This window comes from Panthera tigris, chromosome A2, assembly GCF_018350195.1.
Source record: "Panthera tigris isolate Pti1 chromosome A2, P.tigris_Pti1_mat1.1, whole genome shotgun sequence".
NCBI lineage: Eukaryota > Metazoa > Chordata > Mammalia > Carnivora > Felidae > Panthera > Panthera tigris.
The window spans coordinates 78,869,461-78,893,402 of NC_056661.1; the positions used below are offsets into that span (position 1 = coordinate 78,869,461).

Below are 23,942 nucleotides of genomic sequence, written 5' to 3' on the forward strand. Positions count from 1 at the left end.
AAAATTAGAAAAAAAATTGTTTATGATTAAGTATGAAACAAATGAGAAATTCAGCATCATGTGAAGAACACTTCTAAATACTGCTAGCACAGTACTGTAAAATAGGCTTTTAAATACTAAAACAAAACCACTTTTAAATGAAAACACTTCCAAATTAGGATAAGCAAATCAACACTTTGAGAGCAATAGAAAGTATTAGTTTCTTGATAGTGGATTATGTGTAAAGAAATTATAAGTGAAAATGTTAAGCATCAGAGAAAATGAACAAGTAATATGCTACTGAAAACATTTCATTATACACAAAACATTTTAGCATCTTCAATCATACAAATTCAGACTAAAAGCACCCAAACACTTAACAAGTAATGAACTCTGTCAGCAGGTGGCTCTAGTGACACTGAAATAACTTAATATCAGACACTGGCAAAATACAAGAGGTAAAAATGTACTGACTCTCAGCAATTTGAAGTCAAAAGAGTCACGTTAATACCTCAATCCAAGCCCTCTTTTTCAAATTAAGATAACCAAAGTCTACAATGATTGTCATATTGAAGGACTCACTAGTATGTTAGTGGTAGAACAAAACTGAAAACCTATATATCTCTTTTTTACTACTCTCAGTCAACAAATGAGCATTTACTATGTTGCCAGGCATAGTACTGGGAGCCCTCCTCCAAAATAATTCACCTCTAATTTACACATGTCACATTTACTCATTTGTCCACCTCATTCAAAAGTAACACATAATTATATAAAAGCTCACATTAATGATTTCTAATGGTACCAAGGTACTAATAGTAACATTAAAAGGAATACAACGTTTGCAATCTTGTTCCCAGTCTCTGAGAGAGAAAAGTAGCTTGGCATTTCTTTTTTAAAAAGGCTATGAAAGACGAAATTTAACATTCCCCATTTAGGGGCACCTGGATGGCTCAGTCGGTTGTGTCCGACTTCAGCTCAGGTCATGATCTCACAGCTCGTGAGTTCAAGCCCACGTCAGGCTCTGTGCTGACAGCTCAGAGCCTGGAGCCTGCTTTGGATTCTGTCTCCCTCTCTCTGCCCCTCCCCCGCTTGTGCTCTGTCTCTCTCTCAAAAATAAATGTTAAAAAAAATGTTTTTTTTTAATTTAACATTCCCCATTTATATGTCTTCCCACTTTCTAGCTCCAGAAGGGTTTCCTGTCTTTTTTTTATTTAACCAATTTAGGAATTCAGATCGCTGGAATGCCAGAGGTAGAAGAGGTAAAAAGAAAGTGAGGAGATACATTCTACCTATTAGAATAAAAAACATACAATTCTAATACAGCTGACTTCTGGGTCAACTTTCCTGTCTAATGATAAAGGAGTCTAGGTTTTCTTCAACATTCCTTATCCTTGAGCAAAGACCTGTGAATATCTTTGTTATATGTAGTCATTTATTATACTGAATTTACTACTGCTAGAACTAAAGCTATTACTTACATGAACCATGTGTCAACACAGTTATGTTACATAAATCATTCTCTGTAACATTAGTAAAAGAGCTATAATACCAAAAAGGCCTAAAATGAACACATTATTAAGTTCTGCCTCTGCCACTTTTCTGCTCTGTGACTTCAGTTTCCTCACCTATAAATTTAGAGTAACAGTATGTGCCTTATATCTTTATCCTCCTTATTCAGAAAGAGATTCTCAGATCTCACTTTTACAACTTTCATAACTAGCCTATAGCCTAAGTTTCCACATTTTCTTCTTCTCTGAGGTCCTACCACTTTGTTAGTCCAGAGCTTCTTTATCCAATACAGTAGCCAGTGGACATACACTGAGCACTTGAAATGTGGCTAGTTTCAATTAAGAGGTACTGAAAGTATAAAATAAATACCAGATTTTAAATATTTTTAGTATGGGGAAAAAAAAGACATGAAATATCTCATTCATATTTTTATAGTGATTATATATTAAAATGGTAATACTCTGGACATACTCAGTTAAAAAATACATAACAAAATTAACCTTTTTTAAAAACTTTTTTAATATGGACACTAGAAAATTTTAAAGTACACATGACATGCTTTTGTGTACTTTTTTAATTGGACAGCTCTGATTTAGAGTTCTGATTTCCCCACTGATTATACTTTCCTTAAGAGTAGGGGTAAAAGGTTATACCTTACGTTTATAACCTGAGCCTCTAGTAAAACACTCCCCAAACAGTTGATGCTTACAAGTGATGATCCAAAATGTGCTTTCTCTTGGACTACCAGTCTTACCCTATGAAGTTATGCTAAAAGCCAGAAATCTACTTCTATTATCAGCCTACATTTACAGACACACAGCTAATCAAAAAAATTTTACAGACAGAACTTCCTGGTAAGAAAAGCAGTCTCCTCCAGTTATGGTCATTTTGCTAATCAAGTTTTTAAAAATTGTTTTTGCACTCAGCTCAATATTCCCTTTAAATATATTATTACATTTCCACATTTTTTATTGTACCCAGATCCTTCCAGGCACTAGTGAGAAAATCAGTCATTATGTTAACCTGTGTGTTGTAATGGGTATTTTTTAAAATAAAAGGACAAACACAATGCAGGTAAAAATTTACTGCTAAGATCTAAGTAGTTAACAGGCAATTTTTTAAGGTATCTTGAGTCTCCCCTGTAGCAGCTGGCTTCAATTCCACTTCTATTCACCAAGATCTATGTATTTGTTTTATTAATACTATGTATAGTAAAAAATTATTTTTAAATAAAACATCTTCAGTTAAATTTGACTGTGGAATGTTTACAACTTCTTTAAAAAATACATAGGCTAATGAAACAAAAGTTTGTTCTTATTATCCCTAAACCATAGTCTATCAATCTTCACTACTCGGTTACTTCTAAAATATTTTACAATTATTCTTTTTAGTTCAAACATTTAGGTAGAGGGTCAACTCTTGCCAAGGCAATAGGTAACAGAAAGAAGTAAAATACAAGATCCTTAACTCTGAAGGAAAGGCAAAACAAACCCAAGGTTTTTTAAAACTTAGTGATGAGAAGAGCACAAATATACAATAAAGAAGCTGGAGCTGGTGAGAAAAAGGAGTTATTTTAGAGACCCAATAATCCAGAAGCAAATGCTACCAAGTATGAAAATAACGGACTAGAGCTTTGCAAACCCATTCTTCACAGATCCTGAGCTGGATATTCAACTGCAATTTCCTATCTATAAAATGCTACAGATAGTCTAGAAGAACAAGTAGTCCAATAAATTCTCTTTTATAGCCTCAGAAGTCAACATAAATTTGGTCCAGTACACTAACACACTGAATAAACAATCACTGAGTATCTCCTAAATTTTAAAATAGTTCATTAATGATAGACTGTACTGTAACAGTACAATCTTTTTAAAAAAAAAAAACAACTCATGTATAATTAGAATTATATAGCCACATGAATACAACAGAATGTAATTCCATTAAAAATAATTTAGTTTGAAGTAATTATGTAGCTTCACAGGAGGTAAACAAAGAAGTAGTGAAGCCCCATGCACCCTTCTCCCAGCATCCTGTGTCTTACACAACTTTTGATTATGTATTTGTAATAAAAAGGAAGCATCATATTAATTACATTAAAGTTTCTTATAAAAGCAACTCTAAAAGTTTTGTTTCTGAGGGAAGGGGGGAAAATGTTATTTAATGGTCTTTTTAAGCTTCCAGGTTTTATATTTTAAAAGAGAATTTAAAAGTTTGAAAATTAAGCCACAAAAATTCTGACGGCTGTCCCATAATAAAAATTGGCACCAGCTATACTTTCTATGTCCACTGCATAGGGGAAGATATGCCCAAGTGACACATACCTGTACATGGAATAGAAAAAAATAATTTCCTAAAAAGAAAGATAGTCATTTTGTAATTACCTACAAATTGATCATTTTTGCATAATAAAAATGCCATACGTGTACCCAAAAAGATTTGGCTCCATAATATAAATCATACTTATTCTATAAGTACTCTAATACATGCATTTAATAAAGAAAATAGGAAGTTATCCCCATACTGCCCTCTTTCAATATTATTCATTCCCTTTTGACTGTAGAATAATGTATCTTCCATTCTTTTTTTGTTTTGTTTTAATGTTTCTATTTATTTCTGAGATAGAGACAGAGCATGAGTGGGGGAGGGGCAGAGGGAGAGGGAGACACCAAATCAGAAGCAGGCTCCAGGCTCTGAGCTGTTAGCACAGAGCCTGACACGGGGCTCGAACTCACAAACCATGAGATCATGACCTGAGCCGAAGTCAGTCGCTCAACCGACTGAGCCACCCAGGTGCCCCTCTATCTTCCATTCTGTGAATTACTTCATAGCACAAATACTAGATATGACAAAGCACAGATGTATCTCATGCCATTTGGTAGACAAATTCCTATCTAATATATAAATTTCAGAAATTACATCTTGTATTAACTGCTTAAAAGACTGATTTTTTTTAAAAAGAACCAAGGAGGTGATTATTTTTAGGAAGCAAAGAATCTTTACCAACAAATGCCTACAACTATTATCAGATATGGATTTGCACCTACCAGATGCCTTACATTAAGAAAAACTAGTACTTTAGCCTAGGAACCCTTTGTCTCCCAAGCACTGCTTCCAGGTTCTTTCCTTCCACAGTAGTGTCCCTATTTGGGCAGAATGAGTGGGCAGACAGTTGATTAACTGTCTCAAGAGTACCTTGTTAGGAATCTGTTATTTTACAACAAAAATAACTTATACATAGTGAAAAAAACATAATGGCTTTTAAAAACTGCATCACAATAATCATACAGTTAAACAGACCGTATATTAATCTGAAACATTAGAAAGCATCTCTGGGTTTTTCCCAATGGCACAAACAGAAGTGGTGAAAACATTTCAGACCACCTGAAATGCCAGCAAAAACAGAATAATAAACAGCATTTTTGTCCTCTCCATGTATCAGTTTCAGAGGCCTAAAATAAATTTCCTTTTTTCAAATTTCTATTCTAGTAAGTTCAGCTTTCTGGTCAATTAGAATCCCACTAGGCCCAATATATCTATATACCAAATCGAAGAATAAACAGTTGCATCTTTCCATCGTTCAGCTTCCAACACTGCCACTTGAATCCCTTGCAAATTTCCAAAAACAAATAATCAATCAATTGTCACAGCAATAACCTAGTGTTAAAGTGACTGGTCATTCAAAAACAAAATATAATGAAATATATCCACACAATTGCCTAGACCAAATAGTCCAGAGGCAAGGTAAGAACGTTTTACTGAATCCGTCAGAAATGGCACTCATAAAAGCAAAAGTTATCAAAATAATCATCCAGCAGAAGATAATCCCTTTCTCTTATTTAAAAGTGGCTTGAATTATTTCAACTCAACTTAAAAAAAAAATAAACCAAGAGCACCTGGGTAGCTCAGCCAGTTGAGCAACCAACTCTTGGTTTCAACTCAGGTCATGATCTCAGGATCTGTGAGATGGAGCCTTGTGTGAGGCTCTGCATTGACAGAGCGGGGCCTGCTTGGGATCCTCTCTCTCTGCCCCTCCTCTGCTCACATACTCTCTCCCTCTCTCAAAATAAATAAGTAAATGTTTAAAAAATACAAATAAAAAAATTAAAAAAAAAAGCAAATCCCACATTTAAATGGATCTTATTAGAATATTTTTAAAATTAAGATCAAATTTAAAATCAAATTACTTTTTCAATAAGACGTGACAAATCTTACAATCAAAAAAAATTACTATCTTGAGGTCAACAATCAGCAGATGGAAAAGACAAAAAGAAGTGGGAAAAGATACAGCATTTTGGCTCAAAAGTTGTTTGAAAAAGTAATTTTAAAGGAATTTTTGACTTTAATCTTCTCATGTTTTATTTTCAACAAGAATCCTAAATGAGAAAAAATATAAATCCAAACCAAGCACTGCTTGGTTATGCTAAAATAACTATATAAAATATTTTGCCTTTCCTATCCCAAACACTTTTAATTTAAATACTTACTCTGAGCCTGCAGCCATTTCCAAGTATGATGTTTCTGCTGTATCAACCCCCAAAGGGATCACTATGCTCATGACGTTCGCCTCTGGTAAATTCGATTACTATGGAGTCCTATGCATTGGTATCCAAAACACTGGGGCATGCCAGCCACAGTGCTCATTGCAAACATCTAAGTGCATCCACAAACCCTGTTTAAAAGAAAAGGGAACAAAAAATTAAAAATAATTTCATATTCCTAACACATTCATACTATAAAGACAGTAAGTAAAATACATGAAGAAAAAGCATTCTTCATTAAAATATCCATATAAACTGGAATTTGCTCAAGAGAGTCTCTACTTCGTTTATTTATTTTATTTTATTTTATTTTATTTTGGAATTAAGTTATGGGACTGTGATTAAAAGAGGTTTCTGAATCATAACCTCACTTAGAGAAAGAATATAAAATGCCAAAAAGAAAGATGAACTAAGCTGTCTTGCTTAGTGAATAACCAACAAATATTACTCATTTTCAAAGATAAAATGGAATTTCTTACAGCACTGGTATCCAAAATAAGCCTTCTTGATTCAGTAAGCGATCTAACATATATCTAATACTTACTATGCTTTTACATGGATGATCTATTTAATCCTTACAACTCTGAAACAGGGCTCTCCCTTTTACCACTGAGGATAACAAAAGCAAGAAAGGTTAAATAACTTAACCAAGGTTGCTCAGTTTAAGAGATAAAACCAGCAGAGGCACCTGGGTGGCTCAGTGGGTTGAACGTCCAACTTTGGCTCAGGTCATGATCTCATGGCTAAAGCCCAGCATGGGGCTCTCTACTTCAGGGTGGAGCCTACTCTGGATCCTCTGTCCCCCTTGCTCTCAGCCTCTCCCCCACTCCTGCTCTTTCTCTCTCTCAAAAATCAAACATTTTTAAAAACTAAAACCAGGATTTGAACCAATTCTACTCTGTTATTTATGTATTATAAAAGGAAAGCTATTTTATTTGTAATAAAATCCAATGTTTTAAAGTGGCTGTCATTTTCCATACCACATAAGTACATGTATATTGAGGGAGTTCTCTTATTTCTTCAGTTAGTATTAACTCCCCAGAACTAATATTTCCTAATACAGGTAATTAGTAGAGAAAACTAATACACTTGAAGTGTTTTTTAAACAAATTTACCAAATAACAAAATGTATTCAGCTTCAACATCAATGTTTCTAATCTAATTCACTGTATGACACTTGCATATGATACTCTTTGTGAAATATCTACTCAAAATCTTTTCAGTAGTAAGGGGCGCCTGGGTGGCTGAGTCAGTTAAATGTCTGACTTCAGCTCAGGTCATGATTGTGCAGTGCATGAGTTTGAGCCCCACATCAGCCTCTGTGCTAGCAGTGTGGAGCATGCTCAGGATTCATTCTCTCTCTCTCTCTCTCTCTCTCTCTCTCTCTCTCTCTCTGCCTCCCTCACTCCCTCTCCCCCATCCCCACTTGGGTACTCTCTCTCTCAAAATAAAAATTAAAAAAAAAATCTTTTCAGTAATAATACAGTACAACTTAGGAACAAAACAGATAATACTATAAACAGAAAAGGGCAACAGTCAAAATTGTTTTTCCCGTGTTATACCTGAAATACTGAAGAGCAAGGTTTGTTCAAATGGCAATTCTTATATTTATCTTTAATCTTTACAAGTAACCTTGAGAATAACTATTCAGGTTAATTTCTATTTCACAGGTAATAAAGATTGTGACCTCATACCTTATGGGAGCAAATACCAAAATAGGGAAGTAAAGTGGTAACAGTTGTTTGAATTCTCCAAGAAAACTAGCCTCTACTTTTAAACCATGTATAACTTAGGGAGCTACTAGATTATAAGATATTATAATAAAAATATACAATAATAGGCATTTGTGCCTAAAAGTTCAAAACATAGGCTCCGGAGCCTATCTCTAATGCTCACCAGATATATGAGCTAGGCAAGTTATTTACCCTAAGCTTCAGGTTCCTTGCTTATAAAATGAGATTTTTGGGGCGCCTGGGTGGCGCAGTCATTTAAGCGTCCGACTTCAGCCAGGTCACGATCTCGCGGTCCGTGAGTTCGAGCCCCGCGTCAGGCTCTGGGCTGATGGCTCGGAGCCTGGAGCCTGTTTCCGATTCTGTGTCTCCCTCTCTCTCTGCCCCTCCCCCGTTCATGCTCTGTCTCTCTCTGTCCCAAAAATAAATAAAAAACGTTGAAAAAAAAATTAAAAAAAAAATAATAAAATGAGATTTTATCCTCATAGGGTTTCCATGAAGAAAATGAATGTAAAGCATTTTCATACACAGCACTGCACATTTTTAGCAATCAGTAAGTGGCAGTCACATAAGAAGAGTTGCTCTTACTTCATGGAAAAGCTGTCTAGACCTCATTTAAAGTGATTCTTCTAATAGTTTTTGAAAATAATTATGGTTTTCAACTTGCCATGTTTTTATAACGTGCTCATCAAATTAAAATCATCCTCTAAAAATTAAAGCAGACTGAGAAAAAGGAAAAACTGCCCTACCTTCTTTGCTGCCCCTGTGACCTTATTAGAGTTGCTTCATAAAAGCTGCATTAACCCACACAAAGCTACAAAATTATAAAATTTCCAATTGACAAAACACAACCAATATACAAAACTATAAGTTTGTTCCATTCAAATGTGACAATATTCTATATTTCTTTAAAATGCTGAAGATACAGATATAACAACAGATAACAATTAAAACTTAAGAAGAAAAACCGTCCTCCTTGTTGGTAGCATCTACTTGGGAGATGTTTTCTTTAGCTCAGCATATCTTTACATTTGATTCACAGAAGTCTTAAATTTTAGACATATGTTGTTAAATATTTAGAAGTGCATTTTTTTGTTTTAACCAGACCGGTAACTAGAAAGCAGAAATCAAATCATTATGTGTTCTTTTAGTTAACTGATTAATAGTTCCAACCTAAAAGAATCTATTTGAGTACGTATCTAATAGTGTGCTCCATTTTTATATAAATATACAATCTTCAATAAACACTACATTTGAGCTATTTTTAAGTAGCAGTGAAGAGCTTGCCATTAACCTACTTCAGACAATGGCCTGTGTTTGTATGATTACTGCCTGTCTCTCAAACCCTGCACAGTGCCTGGAGCACTCTATAAGGGACTGGTGAATGAATCAGAGCACCTAGAATGAAACTGCAGCCCCGGCCTCATTAGCCAAATGAGTGGTCAACCTATACAATCAAGTGCTATAACAGCAACTTCATGACACCCTCTGCACAAATGCATCGCTCTAAGAACACAGAACTTCATTCCCCAAGATAGACACATCATCACATCTGAAACAGAACCACAAACTCTGTATTTGATTCAACAGGGAAGAGGATCTCAGGAATTTATTCACAGGAGGCCAGAAGGCAAGAGGTCCTATCTATTGAGACCATAAAATGGCAAATATTTTGCTATATTCATTAATATCAAAAACTCTATCACCAGAAAACTCACACTGTTTAAAAATTCAGTTGATACTTAATAACATCATAAATTCGTTGGGGTCAAATTGCTGTGTCTTGAAAATTAAGAAGAAAAGAAAGGGAAAGCCAATGCAGTAGGCAGAAAAGGTGTGAGCTTATAACACAGGCATAACTGGAGAAAAAACAATTCAACACAATCCAAACAATTACACAAAGCTTCACATCTTATATGTGAATCAAGAAACTGGTTATCCAACTGGCAAGTAAAATATATACAAAGTACATTGAGAACAAATGGCAGCCATTAAAGAAATAATATAAAAGGAAATACCATGAGATGTCTGGTAAATCTGAGGTCCAAGAAAGAACAAATGTCTTCACAAAACCTGCTATCCAGAATAGACCTAGAAACCAAGTGAACATAGGAGTATTGAGCTGTTTTTAAATGGCATAAAATTATCGATGCTTGGCACCTAACATGGCACCTAAAAAACCAAAGGGGCTCACACAATGACAGCAGCTAATTCTTAAAAAAATAAATTTATTCTTCGCTTCTGTATGCAAATAAATGTAAACACAGTAAAGGCAACGGTTAAAGCTAAGTATCAAATCAAACTGAGGAGAAACTGAGAAAATACAGTATTAAAAACAGATTTGGCAAAGCAAAGGCAACAATCCCAAAACGAAAACACATAAAACCCTAAAGAAGGAAAAACAAGATAAAAGGCTAGGAAAAGCAATTACAAAATAGTCTATCAGTTTAAGACTGAGGCTGCTTTTAAGACCATGTTAAAAAGTTCAGAAAGCAAACAATACCATTGAGAAGATGAATACCATACCCAAAAAAGCAGAAGGATGGAAACAGGAGGAAAATTTGTTTCTAATATTACAAATAAAAGTGTATTCTAAAATAATATTTTTAAAAAACGTATGTGTGTTTTTGTTTTTTGAGAGAGTGAGGGAGCAAGCCCATGTGAATACGGGAGGGGCAGAGAAAGAGGGAGAGAATCCCAAGCAGGCTCTGCACTCTCAGTGCCACCCAGGTGCTCCTGACATAATCTCTCTGAAGAAAGGGTCATTTATTATCTTTCTGTCTTTCGTAACTACCTTACACAGAGTTCAATGAATATTAAAATTAAATCAACACGTTTATGTTTTAGATACGTATCACTAATAAGCAGGTGAATTTTGAGCTATATTACTAGCGGAAATAAAGCAACTTCAAAGAAACTGTGAGGGACTACATACCTAACATTTCTTTATAAATTAGAAATTAAACTGCCTTCATTATGCACTTAAGATTTCCTTTCTCTACAGCAGTTGACTAAGGTATAATTTAAAAAATACTGGTTGATCAAAATCTACTACCAACTTATTACCTATGAAACTTAGGACAAGTCATTTCACTGCTCTGTGGACTTCAACTATAAACAGGAAGGTTAGGTTTTTGATATTACAGTTTACACCTTATAATCACGAGTATATTAACCAAGTACTCCTGATAATTGAAAGAACAGAATAAATATCAGATTCCAAAAAACAACAAAAAATAACTCTGACAACAGAATGATTTTTTTCCAATTGGGTTAATATTAGTATCAGACAGTGCTCTACAAGCGCTTACCTGATACTCAAGCCTCCCCAAACAGAAGTTATAACAGTGATAACAAATACTGAGTGCTTACAATGCTTAATCCTCACAATGAACCTATGGTGTAGGTAGCCTTATTATCCCCATTTTACAGAGAAGATAGATTAAACTTGTCCAAAGTTCCATAGCTAATAAATCACAGACTCAATAATTGAACCCTAGGGGCACCTAGGTGGCTCAGTCAATTAAGCGTCCGACTCTAGATCTCAGTTCAGGTCACAATTCAGGGTCATGGAATTGAGCTCTGTATCTGGCTCTGTGCTGACACTGTGGAGACTGCCTGGGATTCTCTCTCTTCCTCTCTGCCCTTCCTCTGCTCAAGTGCTCGCACTCTCTCTCAAAATAAACAAACATTTTGGGGGAAAAAAAACAATTTGAATCCTAACAGTCTGATTCCAGCACCTACCCATTAGTTTGTGTGAAATTAAAATTTGCTAGATAATTGGTAATCTACAATTTACAGGTAAGAGGAAAATACTGACAACTGCCTTGCTCAAAAAGAGAAGAAATTAGATAAATACATAAATGTCTCATTTATCTGGACGCCATTTATTCTAGCACACTTAAAGAATAATGAAACCCACTTTGCTCCTCCCCCAAACCTGATCTACTTAATTCACATCCATTCCACAAAAATGCATTAGAACACTACAGAAGTAGAGAAGAATGGGCTCAAAGTCTAAAATTTGGGTTTAAAATACTTCAGGGATGATGCAAAGCACATAATCAAAGAATATTCAAACTCTATTATTTTCAGTACATGATTCACCAGTACACTTCACTAATACACTGAAGTTAAAAAGGAAACATGCTCCAAATCTGAGATTACTAATTTGTATAAGGATATTCAATTCCATATACAAAACGATTTGTTAAGCACAGACCACGTATTTAATCAGTTAAATTTTAACTTGAGTCTCTCTTTAATGACCATTTGGTTCCTAAAAACAAAGAATTACACCAACCTATATTATAATACTTTTATAGCAAATAAAATCTCTATTTAGAAAAATCTGTATTCTTGTAGTCAGAGTCAGTTCATGGAAATGCTTGAAAAATGGAAACCTATATTTCGAGAAGTGTATTTTCTGGTTCTGTAAGAGTTTCATGGAGTTTCACTGGATCCTGTTGAGTACAACAATTCCAACCAACTGTTACAACTAAATTCAGTATCAAAGTAACAGTGCTTCAGATTTCACATTCTGCCACTTAACTAATAATGGTTACTTATTCTCTTGAAGCCTTAGCTCCTCATCTGTAAAAAAGAATAATCACAGAACATGTTTTCCTGAATTGTTTCAAGGAATTGTGTGTGGCACTCAGTTAGTGTTAGCTATGGTGACCAGATAAAAAGTCCCTAAAAGATCAGTACTGGAGAACAGCTCTCAACTATATACTTGTACAATTCAAGTAATTTAAGAATTTTTGATGGGGGGGAGCTTGGGTGGCTCAGTTGGTTAAACATGTCCAACGCTTGATCTTGGCTCAGGTCATGATCTCACAGGTTGGTGAGACTGAACCCCCCCATTGGGTTCTGTGCTGACAGTACAGAGCCTGCTTGGGATTCTCTCCCTCTCTCTCTGCCCCTCCCCTGCTCATGCTCTCCCTCTTTTTCTCTCTCTCAAAAATAAATAAACTTTAATAATAAAAAAAAATAAAATAAAAAAAAAAAGAATTTCTGGGGCGCCTGGGTGGCTCAGTCGGTTAAGCGTCCGACTTCAGCTCAGGTCATGATTTCGCGGTCCATGGGTTCAAGCCCCGCGTTGGGCTCTGTGCTGACAGCTCAGAGCCTGGAGCCTGTTTCAGATTCTGTGTCTCCCTTTCTCTGACCCTCCCCTGTTCATGCTCTGTGTCTCAAAAATAAATAAATGTTAAAAAAAATTTTTTTTAAAAGAATTTCTGATCTGGGTGCCTGCCTGGCTCAGTCAGTGAAACACGAGACTCTTAATCTCACACTTTGAGCTCCAGATTGGAGGAAGAGTTTACTAGAAAAAAAATAAAAAATAAAATGCACTTTTGTCATGCACTGTAGGTGCTCAATAAATACGATCTGAATGAAAAAAAAAATAGAATCTATGATCTTTTCTAAAATCCATTCTTGCCAAGAAAGGTTGAGAGGATACTTCTGTATTGGACTTCAATTTCAGAGAATCTGATAGAAGTAGTTTCACTTAAAAAAAAAAACAAAAAAACAACAAACCTCTTTATTATAAACTCCAAACACAGTTTCAATTATTTTCTTAAACTAAAAATCTGTGTGCACAGTAATGGTGAAAATCAATAGGTAAGCTGGACCTGAAATTCTTTTTACAGAATTTTCGTCACAACAGAAATTGGCTCTGAATAAAAGACTTTAACAAATCAATGGCAATCCTTGTGATATTATCCAATGAGCACCACCTCATCCCTTCAGGGTCAAGATTAAGGTACCTTCCCAAATCCGCCAGTATTTTTTGGAACTTCATACTGGCTTACAACTCAGTTTACATTATCTTTTAGCTCACTAGTAATGCGACATTGGAATCAAAGTATTAAAGTGTCAAGAATAACCTTTTTAAAAAAATACACGAAGACAGAGTGAACCCCAATGTAAACTATACACTTTGGATGATAATGATATTTCTTTTCTGTTTTTTTAATAAGTTCATTTATTTATTTTGAGAGAGAGAGAGAGAGCATGAATCAGGGAGAGGTAGAGAGAGAATCCCAAGCAGGCTCCGCACTGCCAGTGCAGAGCCCAATGCAGGAGCTCGAACCATTGAATCATAAGATCATGACCTGAGCGGAAGAGTCAGATGTTTAACTAACAGAGTCACTCAGGTGCCCGGATAATGATGTTTCAATGCTGGTTCATTGAATGTTATAAATGTACCATAATAATGAGAAACACTGATGATGATGAAGGTTGTGCTTGTGTGGGGAGGAGACATGTGGGAAATCTATACATTCCTTTCATCTTTGAAGTGAACCTGAAATTTCTCTAAAAGATGAAGTCCATTAAATTTAAAAATACATGTATGAATATAGTGAATTGTCTGGCATTATATAATGGGATAACTTTCCTTCTACCAGGGTTTTGGGAAAACTTTTAAACATCAATTCTGCAACCAACAGAAGTATTGGTACATTCAATCTCCTTTACCATGCCAAAGCATCCACAAGTTAAAAGAATTAAGTTCAATACTATCAGTTTTTTAATGCCCCACACATTTTTGAATAGTTATTTGTAATTCCCTGAAGTGTTAGAGATCACCAAACTACAGTATAAAATCTAGTAAAATGTGGCTTTTTTAAACTTTCCTTATTTTGAGAGAGAGAGAAAAAGTGTGAGTGGAGTAGGGGCAGAGAGACAGAGACAGAGACAGAGACAGAGACAGAGACAGAGAGAGAGAGAGAGAGAGAGAGAGAGAGAGAGAGAATCCCAAGCAGGCTCTACACTGTCAGCGCAGAGCCCAATGTGGGGCTCGAACCCATGAACCCCAAGATCATAACGTCAGCTGAAGTCAAACATTTAACTAACCAAGCCACGGGTGCTCCAAGTGTGGTGTTTTAAAATAGCAATTCAGGGGGTGCCTCGATGGCTCAATTGGTGAAGCGTCCAACTCTTGATTTCAGCTCAGGTCATGATTTCAATGGTTTGTGGGATTGAGCCTGCTTGAGATTCTCTCTCTCTGCCCCTCCCCTGGCTCTCTCCCTCTCAAAATAAATAAAAAGTTAAAAAAAAAAAAGGTATGTGGTTTGCAAATTAAAAAAATAAATAAAATAGCAATTCAGTGACTGATAATAGAGTTGACAGGGTAGACTAGAGTCTCTGGGCATAAACACACAATTTCTGTTTCCTATACATACAAACCTATTCTTAGAATGAGGTTAGTCTTTATTCACATCTGAGAATAGAATAAAAGCAACTTCCTTCTAAAATAGTTACCTATTTCCACTTTCTATTTGCCATATGGCCCACAACTACGTACCTTAGAATATACTGCTCAATATACAAGCACAGAAGACAAAGAATCTTCAAACCTAATAATCACATCTTTCTAAATTCCTCAAAAGCTTACTTTTAAGTACAAAAGCAGTAATATCACATGTGTGAATGTAAAATATCACGTGTGAAGCATAATACCTGTAAAGCGTAATACCACATACTTCATGGATTCTAAAACTTCCTTCTGTTAAAAAAAAAAAATTGCTATCTACATTAGTAATTTTTAAACTGTGCTCCCAGTAGTCCTCAATGTAGTTGAGGAGTGAGATATTAGGAGAAAACAGAATCAGGGAAGTTCACAAAAGACAATGAAAGACAACATGTTCTACAAATTTAAAAGTTAAACTCAGAAGCTGCCTGTTTTGTTTGTTTGTTTGTTTGTTTTTAAGTTTTACTTTTGAGAGAGCAAGAGCAACCAGGGTAGGGACACAGAGAAAGAAAGAGAGAGGATCCAAAGCAGGCTCCGGGCTGACAGCAGACAGCCTGATGCAGGCCTCAAACCCACAAAGCATGAGATCATGACCTGAGCCAAAGTCGGACACTTAACTGACTGAGTCACCCAGGTGTCCCTGAAGTGGCATGTTCTATGTGGTAGCTACCAAATGGGAAAATGACATTAAATGGAACACTACTTAGCAATATAAAGGAATTATTTTATTCAAATGTTTACATATTTTGAAAGGAACTATTTTTTTTATTAAAATGTTTACTTATTTTGAGAGATAGAGAGAGAGAGAGCGCAAGCAGGGGAGGGTCAGAGAGAGAAGGAGAAAGAGAATCCCAAGCAAGCTCCATACTTATCATGGAGCCCAACGTAGGGCTCAATCTCATGACACGGAGATCATGATGTGAGCCGAAAGCAAGAGTCAGATGCTTAACTGACTGAACCACCCAGGCACCCCTAAAGAACTACTGATAGATGCAACAACTCCAATGAATATTAAGGACATTATGTTGAGTGAAATAAAAAATCCAATTCCAAAAAGATCACATACTGTATAATTACATTTATGTAAGAGTCTTGAATGACATATTATAGAAATAGAGAACAGATCAGTGTGTTTGTAAGGTCCAGGGAACCTTGTGGAGATGGAAATGCTCTATATCTTAACTCTGGTAGTAGATACAGGAACCTTACAAATGTAATAAAAATACAGAAAACTAAACACACACACACACACACACACAGGAGTAGAATTAGGGAAAGCTGGACAAAATAGATAGATTGTATCAATGTCAATATTCTGGTTTTGACACTGTACTACAGTTTTACAAGACGTTACAATTAAGGGAAACTGGATAAAGGAAAAAGAATTTCTCTGTATTATTTCTTAGAAATGCATGTAAATCTTACTTCAAAACTTAAAATTTAATTTGAAAAAATTACATTAAAATTGTGGCCTTCAAACCTGTTTTTTTGAGTATTGACAGAAATTTTCTTATGAATGAAATCTTTTATTTATTTTTTTTAGAGCGAGTGAAAGGGTGAGCACACGCATGGGAGGGGGGGCAAAGGGAGGAAGAGAAAGAGGTGTGGTGGGGAGAGAGAGACAGACAGACAGACAGAGAATCCTAAGCAGGCTCCATGCTCAGCACGGAACCTGAAGCAGGGCTTGATCCCACGACCCCGGGATCATGACCTGAGCTGAAATCAAGAGTCTGACACTCAACCCACTGAGTCACCCTGGCGCCCCACAAATGAACTCTTAAACCATAATCTAAGCATGTATTTTGATTCCAAAATGAAAATTAGCTTTAATCTACTATGCTTTCTCCGATTGCTGATATCAACTTGAAGTACTGTGTTAAGGAGGCCACAGCCAAATACAACAGGAGAAGGCCTCAAGTAATCAGTAACGTCTGCTAAAAGATATAGTAGGCATTTGTACCTCATATTTGCTATGTCTATAGTTAAAGAGGGTGGCACGGAAATGGCCCTGCCTGAACATCCTCCCACCTACCACATGACAAGCCTAAGGCTTCCTGGAGAATAGTTCAAAAATCACTGGCTAAAAGAAAATACTTACAGACTCATCATGTGACATGAAAAACTTACTTGATTGGTACACTCTATCTGCCTAAAGCAGAAAAGGAAAAATATGCTCCCAAAAAGTAGTGTTAGAGTCTGTTATAATTAAAAAATCAAACAAAAACAACAAAAAACCCTGCATTTATCTTTTAGTCAACCCATACAGACTATTGGGCTGGTTCATTCTTGCTTTTTCAGCCTTGAAATAAGTATGCCATTAGGTAAGGGCATAATTTTTGACTGAAACAATCAAAGTTGGCAATAATTTTATTCTCTCATTCTTCATTCCAGTCTCAAGTAAAACAACGTCCCCTCCAGAATTAATTATTCTTTCTATCACTATTTTGAATCATTTATTTCAGACTAGAGAACGTGAGTCCTCTCTTCTTCCCCTATCTAAAAACAATGTGCAGCAAAGCTAATTAATAGGATTCAAACAAATCCTTCTGTCTCTACTGTCTACATTTTATTATCTCAGACTTGGGCTGTCAGAATAATTTTCTAAGTGGTCTCTCTCCCTATTCTAACTTGACCTTTAAACCAATCGTTCTCAAACATAAACTCACCAACTGCTACTTTTCATATACCTGGGGGTTAGTAGTTGAAAATTATGGATTCCTAGGCCTTACCCCCAGAGATTCTGATTTAATAGGTCTAAGATGTGGCCTAGATGTCTTATTTTTTAAAAAGGCATTTGCTCCAGCCCTTTATTCTAGAACTGCTTAAACTCTGAACAGATTATACTTCAAAGCCCACAAGTCTCCTAGTCTTGCCCTCTTCAAAAAAAGAATAGTAGCTCACAGTAACTCCAATTAAATTCCTAATCTTGACATTATCAGGTTACTTTGCTCCACACTAATATTCCAATATATAAATCCTCTGATTATGCCAGTATTTTTCTATTGCTGGCGTTATCTTTGCTCATTCCCCTTCAAAATTTCTAAAGTAATTTTCCTTTACATATAACCATTCCACCCAACAAAAATCTGATTAAACCTTCAGGGATCATTTAAGTATTCATGCTTCCTTGAAGCATTCTCAACTTCACAACTTAGACTTCTGTGATACAAAACTAGCTTTGAGGTCTCTAGCAGATCAACCTCCTGAGGACTGTTTTCTCAATAAACAAAAATTTAACTAGCTGAACTCAAAAAACTATTTGAGCCATAAAATTTGTCCCATGCTAATCTCTTCCCTTGTTAACCTCCCAAAGAACGCATTACTTGCTTTTTAAAAAAATTTTTTTTCAATGTTTATTTGTGAGAGACAGAGAGAGACAGAGCGTGAGTAGGGAAGGGGCAGAGAGAGAGGGACACACAGAATTCAAAGCAGGCTCCAGGCTCTGAGCTGTCAGCATAGAGCCCGACGCAGGGCTCGAACCCACAAACCGTGAGATCATGACCTGGTCCGAAGTTGGATGCCCAACCGACTGAACCACCCAGGTGCCCCTGTATTACTTAACTTTTTTAAAGTACTGGTTTACATTTCGACCTATTATTTTGAAATAGCTATTAGACATTTAGTTTCCAAAACTGGATCATCTACTTCACCCTACCAAGAAATGAGATATTTATATTTTAGCTCTCAAAGCCTAGAATGTGGTGACAACACCACCTAAATTATTCCTGATTATATCAAATTTTCCTCACCCTAACACATTTAATCCCCTTCTCCCATTTTAGATGAACAGGAACACATCTTAAAACAAAACAAAAAATGTGCCACAGAAGAACATTATTGATTTTCTTCTGAAACTTTATTTTTAATAATTGCTTCTTTCTGTTATTATTTTTAAAATGTGGCTGTCCCTCAAGGCTCAACCCTCCCCATTATTCATCTCCATCAATCTCAGATTTTACCATTCATTCCTGTTTGATTTCCTATTCCCAGCCACCTATAGGATGTGTATCCATTTAAATATCTGCCATCATTGCAAAAATTAAAACTTTCAAACTGAATCTTTTCCACACGCTTTCCACTCCATTTCTTGTCAGTACCCCATTCTCCCAGCTCCCTATTTAATCCTTCTTTTTTCTAGTCTCCTATTATATCTGCTCACCTTGCCTTTTGTGTCTCCTCAGTGTTTCAGATTCATTCTTCCTCAGTTTCCAAGGCCCCCACCATCATCTCCATCATCTGAATAATTTCCAATAATCAACAACCCTTCCAGCGTATCACCATCAAGTTCTGAATTTCTTGTCTCCAAACAATGGAAGAAATCTTGTGTATTTTTAAGCACTTATCCTCCAGATTAGGACTATTCTGTCATTTTAAATGTAATAAACTCAAATTCATCCACTCAACATATTTATTGAGCATATACTATGTTCTGGATACTGCTCTATGTGCTAGGGAATGAGCAGTGAACAAAATTAAGTTGGCCTTAAGCACCCCCCCCCCTTTTTTTAATGTTTATTTATTTTGAGGGAGAGAGAGAGAGACAGAGTGTGAGCAGGGGAGGGACACAGAGAGAGGGAGGCAGGCTCCAGGCTCCAAGCTTTCAGCATAGAGCACAATGTGGGGCTCAAACTCATGAACTATGAGATCATGACCTGAGCCAAAGTCAGACACTGAACCCACTGAGCCACCCAGGCATCCCTGCCCTTAAAGTCCTTTTATTGAGCTAGGGCAATTAATGTAATCAAAGGTATCTTAGAGTAGTTTTAAATAACTGCCTTTGATAACGATTTGTGTATCCTCATTACTGAGCCAAAAATTATTCCTTTATAAGGATCAATAGAACGGTATGATGATTTTTTTCAAATGATCTGAATTCAAATTCTTGATCAGTCCCTCTTTAGCTTATGTGACCGTCAGTCTCTCTAGGCCTCTCATGAAAAATGGGTAAAATTCTACCTTGCAGAGTTGGTATGTTCGTGCCTTCCCTCTTTAGAATTAAAAGCATGAAGTTCATACTACTCAATCCAATGATAATTTAATCAACCACAGTCATAAAACTGTTGACCACTAAGGCCACTAAAATAGTGAAAAAACAGCTCTACTATTGTAAATACCTGAAAAGATATCTTCTATTCCACATGTTTAAAATATTTACTATAAAAACCTTAAGTCTAAAACAAGAGCACTTTAATTTCTAAGTATTAGCCTATAAATCTGCAAAAGACTAGCAAAATGAATAAGAAAAAATACTTTCCATGTTTAAACCACTTATTTTTGCAGCATTTGCCAGAGTCCTTTTAATCCCAAGACTTACAGAATTCAACGATCAAGTTCTTCCTCTTCATACATTAATGTAAATAGAAAAATAAAAACAAAAAACTAGAAATGAAAGGACAAGTGCATAACAAGTAGAGAGTTGAAGCTTAGGGAAAAAACATCTTACTCTCAAGAATAAAATACAGAATTAGTAGATCTAAGCCTCCATTAGGAAAATTACTCAGATACACAAACTTCATTAACTTATTACACGTCTTGTTCAAGACGATCTTTTAAAGTAGCTTGTCTTGAACAGGCATATAATCACTGAAAAATTGTACAATAAAGGGAAAAATAAAATGTCAAGAATGAAGTTGGTAGATGCAGGTACTACTACTAACCAGTACATTTGCTATGAGACAGGCTACATCCACGTTCCCTTTCCAAATTACTTTTAAAGACCTTTCCGTCTTTACAGATAGAAAACATTATGTATACACATAGGTAAAAAAAAATAATAATTAACATGTACTGAGCTGATTGGCCACCCTTATAAAAGTCATTTGTATACAAAGAAATTGCTGTGTGAAGTTGGGGACTGAACTAGAAATACTTTTCTCCAAATCCTTAATGAGCCATTAAATTTAGGAGGCAAGAAGCATAAACTTTAAACTTCCTATAAGTGAACTTACAGGCTATACCAGCAGAATCTCTTTTTAAATCTCCACCATCACTCTAGATTAAATTTAAATGATAAATATTAGTTTCTCAGATATTCTCAAAGTAATTACACAATAAAAGAACTTGTGTCTTTTGGCACAATACTGTGTCCATAAGATCTGCCAGTTTTTACTTGGAATTCAAAAATCAAAAAGTTATTACATTAGTGTATAATTAATAAGTTATTACTAACATACAGCAACCACATTAACAATATACCAAACTATTGCAAGCTAAAGTTTGAAAACCACACAAACTGATCCCAGAGTTATTAGCCAACACAATCAGTTACTTCCCTCAGGAAATATGTGCAAGATCAGCAAGCCAAAATCAGTAGCACCCTAATGCTTTCACATAGAGGGCATTCAACTATTTACTACTGAATGAATCTAGTTTACAATATTAACAGTTAGAAGAGTCCTAAAGAAGAGTAGAATTTAAATCTCACAAGATAATAAAGGTTATTGGATCTTGATACATCAATGAATCTGTTCAATTCCATGGACATGCAAAATCTGTCATTTCATCTAGGCAGAATCCTACAAACCCAAGTAGACAAAGCACAATCAGACTCTGAAACAGCATTTTAATTCTTTTTCTTTTGTATGTATGTGTGTGCGTGGTGTGTGTGTGTGTGTTGTCTAGCAGTGGGCTTCACTGAGAGTAACTGGAATTGAGGGGAGTATTAGTTTCCTAAGGATGCTGCAACACATGACCACAAACAATTCTAGAGGCCAGAGTCTGAAATCAAGATGTCAGCATGAAAGAGCATTTTTAGATTTCTAAGATACTAAATGGAAAAAAAAAAAAAAATGCTCGAGAATACAGTAAGATTCATCTCCTTTTGGACTGAAAAAAAAAATCTGGATTTATATATATATATAAAACCGTAACTCAAAATTGGTTAGTTCATCAAAGCCAATTAACCTGGAGAACCATTTAAAAGTTACATATACCTTATAAACACTGAACTTTTTAATTTAAAATATAATTCATCAATATTTTAATGTCAAGCCCAAATGTTCTCTCCGAACATGGCTCTGCTAATTGGAATTTTGGGTTCTCATTATTGTATAAACCCTATCTATAATGCATTGTCTATAATTTTTGGTTTTAGATTATTTCAAGGTAACAAATTACTTAGACACCTGTGGAGCAATGAGAATGCAGATCTCCTTCTAGATTTGGATTTGTATTATTTTAGTTACCTTACCCACACCTAACAACTTTCTTTGACAATTAATGTATCTTTAACAAGTTTTCCAAAGTAATTAACTTAGTTTGCATCAATTCTCAGGGATGCCTGGTGGCTCAGTCAGTTAAGGTTCAGACTCTTGATATCAGCTGAGGTCAAGATCTCACGGTTTGTGGAAGTGAGCCTCTGTCAGGCTTCGTGATAAAGGGAGCCTGCCTGGGATTCTCTCTCCTTTCTCTTTGCCCCTCTCTGATTACGCATGCGGGCGCGCTCTCACTCTCTCAAAATAAATAAACTTAAAAAAAAATACAACTCTCTTTTCACATTCATTTATCAATGGTTTAATTATACCTAATAATATAAACACAATACAAGTACAATAGGATTAGCCAATTTGGAAACAAACATATGACTTTTATGAGCACTGAACTCAACAAGTGGAGGCAGCACAAAGGTTACATCATTCAACATTCAATTGGCATTAATATTTTTTAAGTATTTTTTTAATGTTTACTTATCTTTGGGAGAGACAGAGTGCAAGCAAGGGAGAGGGCCAGAGAGAGAGACACACACAGAATTGGAAGCAGGCTCCATGCTCTGAGCTATCAGCACAGAGCCCAATGCAGGGCTGGAACTCATGAACCACAAGACCTGAGCTGAAGTCGGACGTGTAACTGACTGAGCCACCCAGGCACCCCCAGCATTAATATTTTTTAAATGAAGGGTACTTGGGTGGCTCAGTGGGTTACACATCCAACTTTGACTCAGGTCACGATTTCACAGTTTGTGAGTTCGTGCCCCGCATCGGGCTCTGTACTGACAGCTCAGAGCCTGAAGCCTGCTTTGGATTCTGTATCTCTCTCTCTGCCTCTTTTTCTCTCAAAAATAAATAAATACATAAATAAAACATTAATTTTTTAAAAAACATATTTTAAATGAAGGTAAGAATTTTCTACTGTATCTATGTAAAACACTTTAGGAAAAATATATAAGCTATAAATAGTGATCACCTCAGCATATAAGAGACACTAGGGATGGTTCTGTTTTTTCAAGAAACAACTACAACACAAACAGCTGGAGAGCCTACTAAGAATTGTACACATATTAACACTGAATTCTCAAAACGACTGTATAAGATAAGCTCTACTGTTACCTCAATTTTGCAGATCAACTAATGCACTAAAAGATAACTAACTTGCCCAGGTCACTAGGCAATACAACCTGGTTTGATTGTAGTTCTAGTATCTACTCTTAAGCCCTGTGCAATATTGCCTCTAAAGAAGTATTGTTTGAGCTCTTTTAATAAGCATATAACACTTGCATGATCTTAAGAATTGGAGGGGATAAATAAGCATGTCCCAGTATGTCACTCCCCAAAGCAAATTTTTCAGCAACTTCCCCATAAAGGCCATAATCTTTTATCATGGCATTCAAGGCTCACCGTAACTTGATCACAATTTGTACTGCTACAATTCCAATCCAAGACTCTTATCCAAATAACTCGTGGGTTCTGGAAACCAACAGATCATCTTGAATTAGCATGTACAGAAACACTAAACATATAGAGTCTGTCACATGACATTGCACAAAGACAAGTATTCCCTCATTCAGAGAACCTAAAAATAGTGGCCTGGCTTCTCAAGAGGGCAGTCAGCATGGTTTCTTGGAAAAGTTTAAAGCATCAAGAATCATGACCTAAATTTCAATCCTTGATCAACCACTATCTAACTATATGACCTAGAGAAAATTATTTAACC

The 23,942-nt window shown here is 35.7% G+C and overlaps 1 protein-coding gene across 6 annotated transcripts in view; it reads right to left on the reverse strand.

The window, feature by feature from the left end:
• The window catches only part of KMT2E (lysine methyltransferase 2E (inactive)), a 99,537-nt gene that overhangs the window by 65,463 nt on the left and 10,132 nt on the right, over positions 1-23,942 (reverse strand). For 2 of the 6 annotated variants that reach the window (XM_007083935.3, XM_042964713.1), the window contains exons 2-3: positions 9,778-9,850; positions 5,976-6,160 (exon numbers count right to left, since the gene is read on the reverse strand). In XM_007083935.3, coding sequence (XP_007083997.2) covers positions 5,976-6,046 — 71 coding nt within the window. In that variant the 5' untranslated portion in view covers positions 6,047-6,160; positions 9,778-9,850. Of the gene's footprint in view, positions 1-5,975; positions 6,161-9,777; positions 9,851-19,173; positions 19,508-23,626; positions 23,696-23,942 lie in introns of those variants that run through there. The other 4 variants (XM_042964729.1, XM_042964735.1, XM_042964708.1 and 1 more) reach the window with 3 other exon arrangements.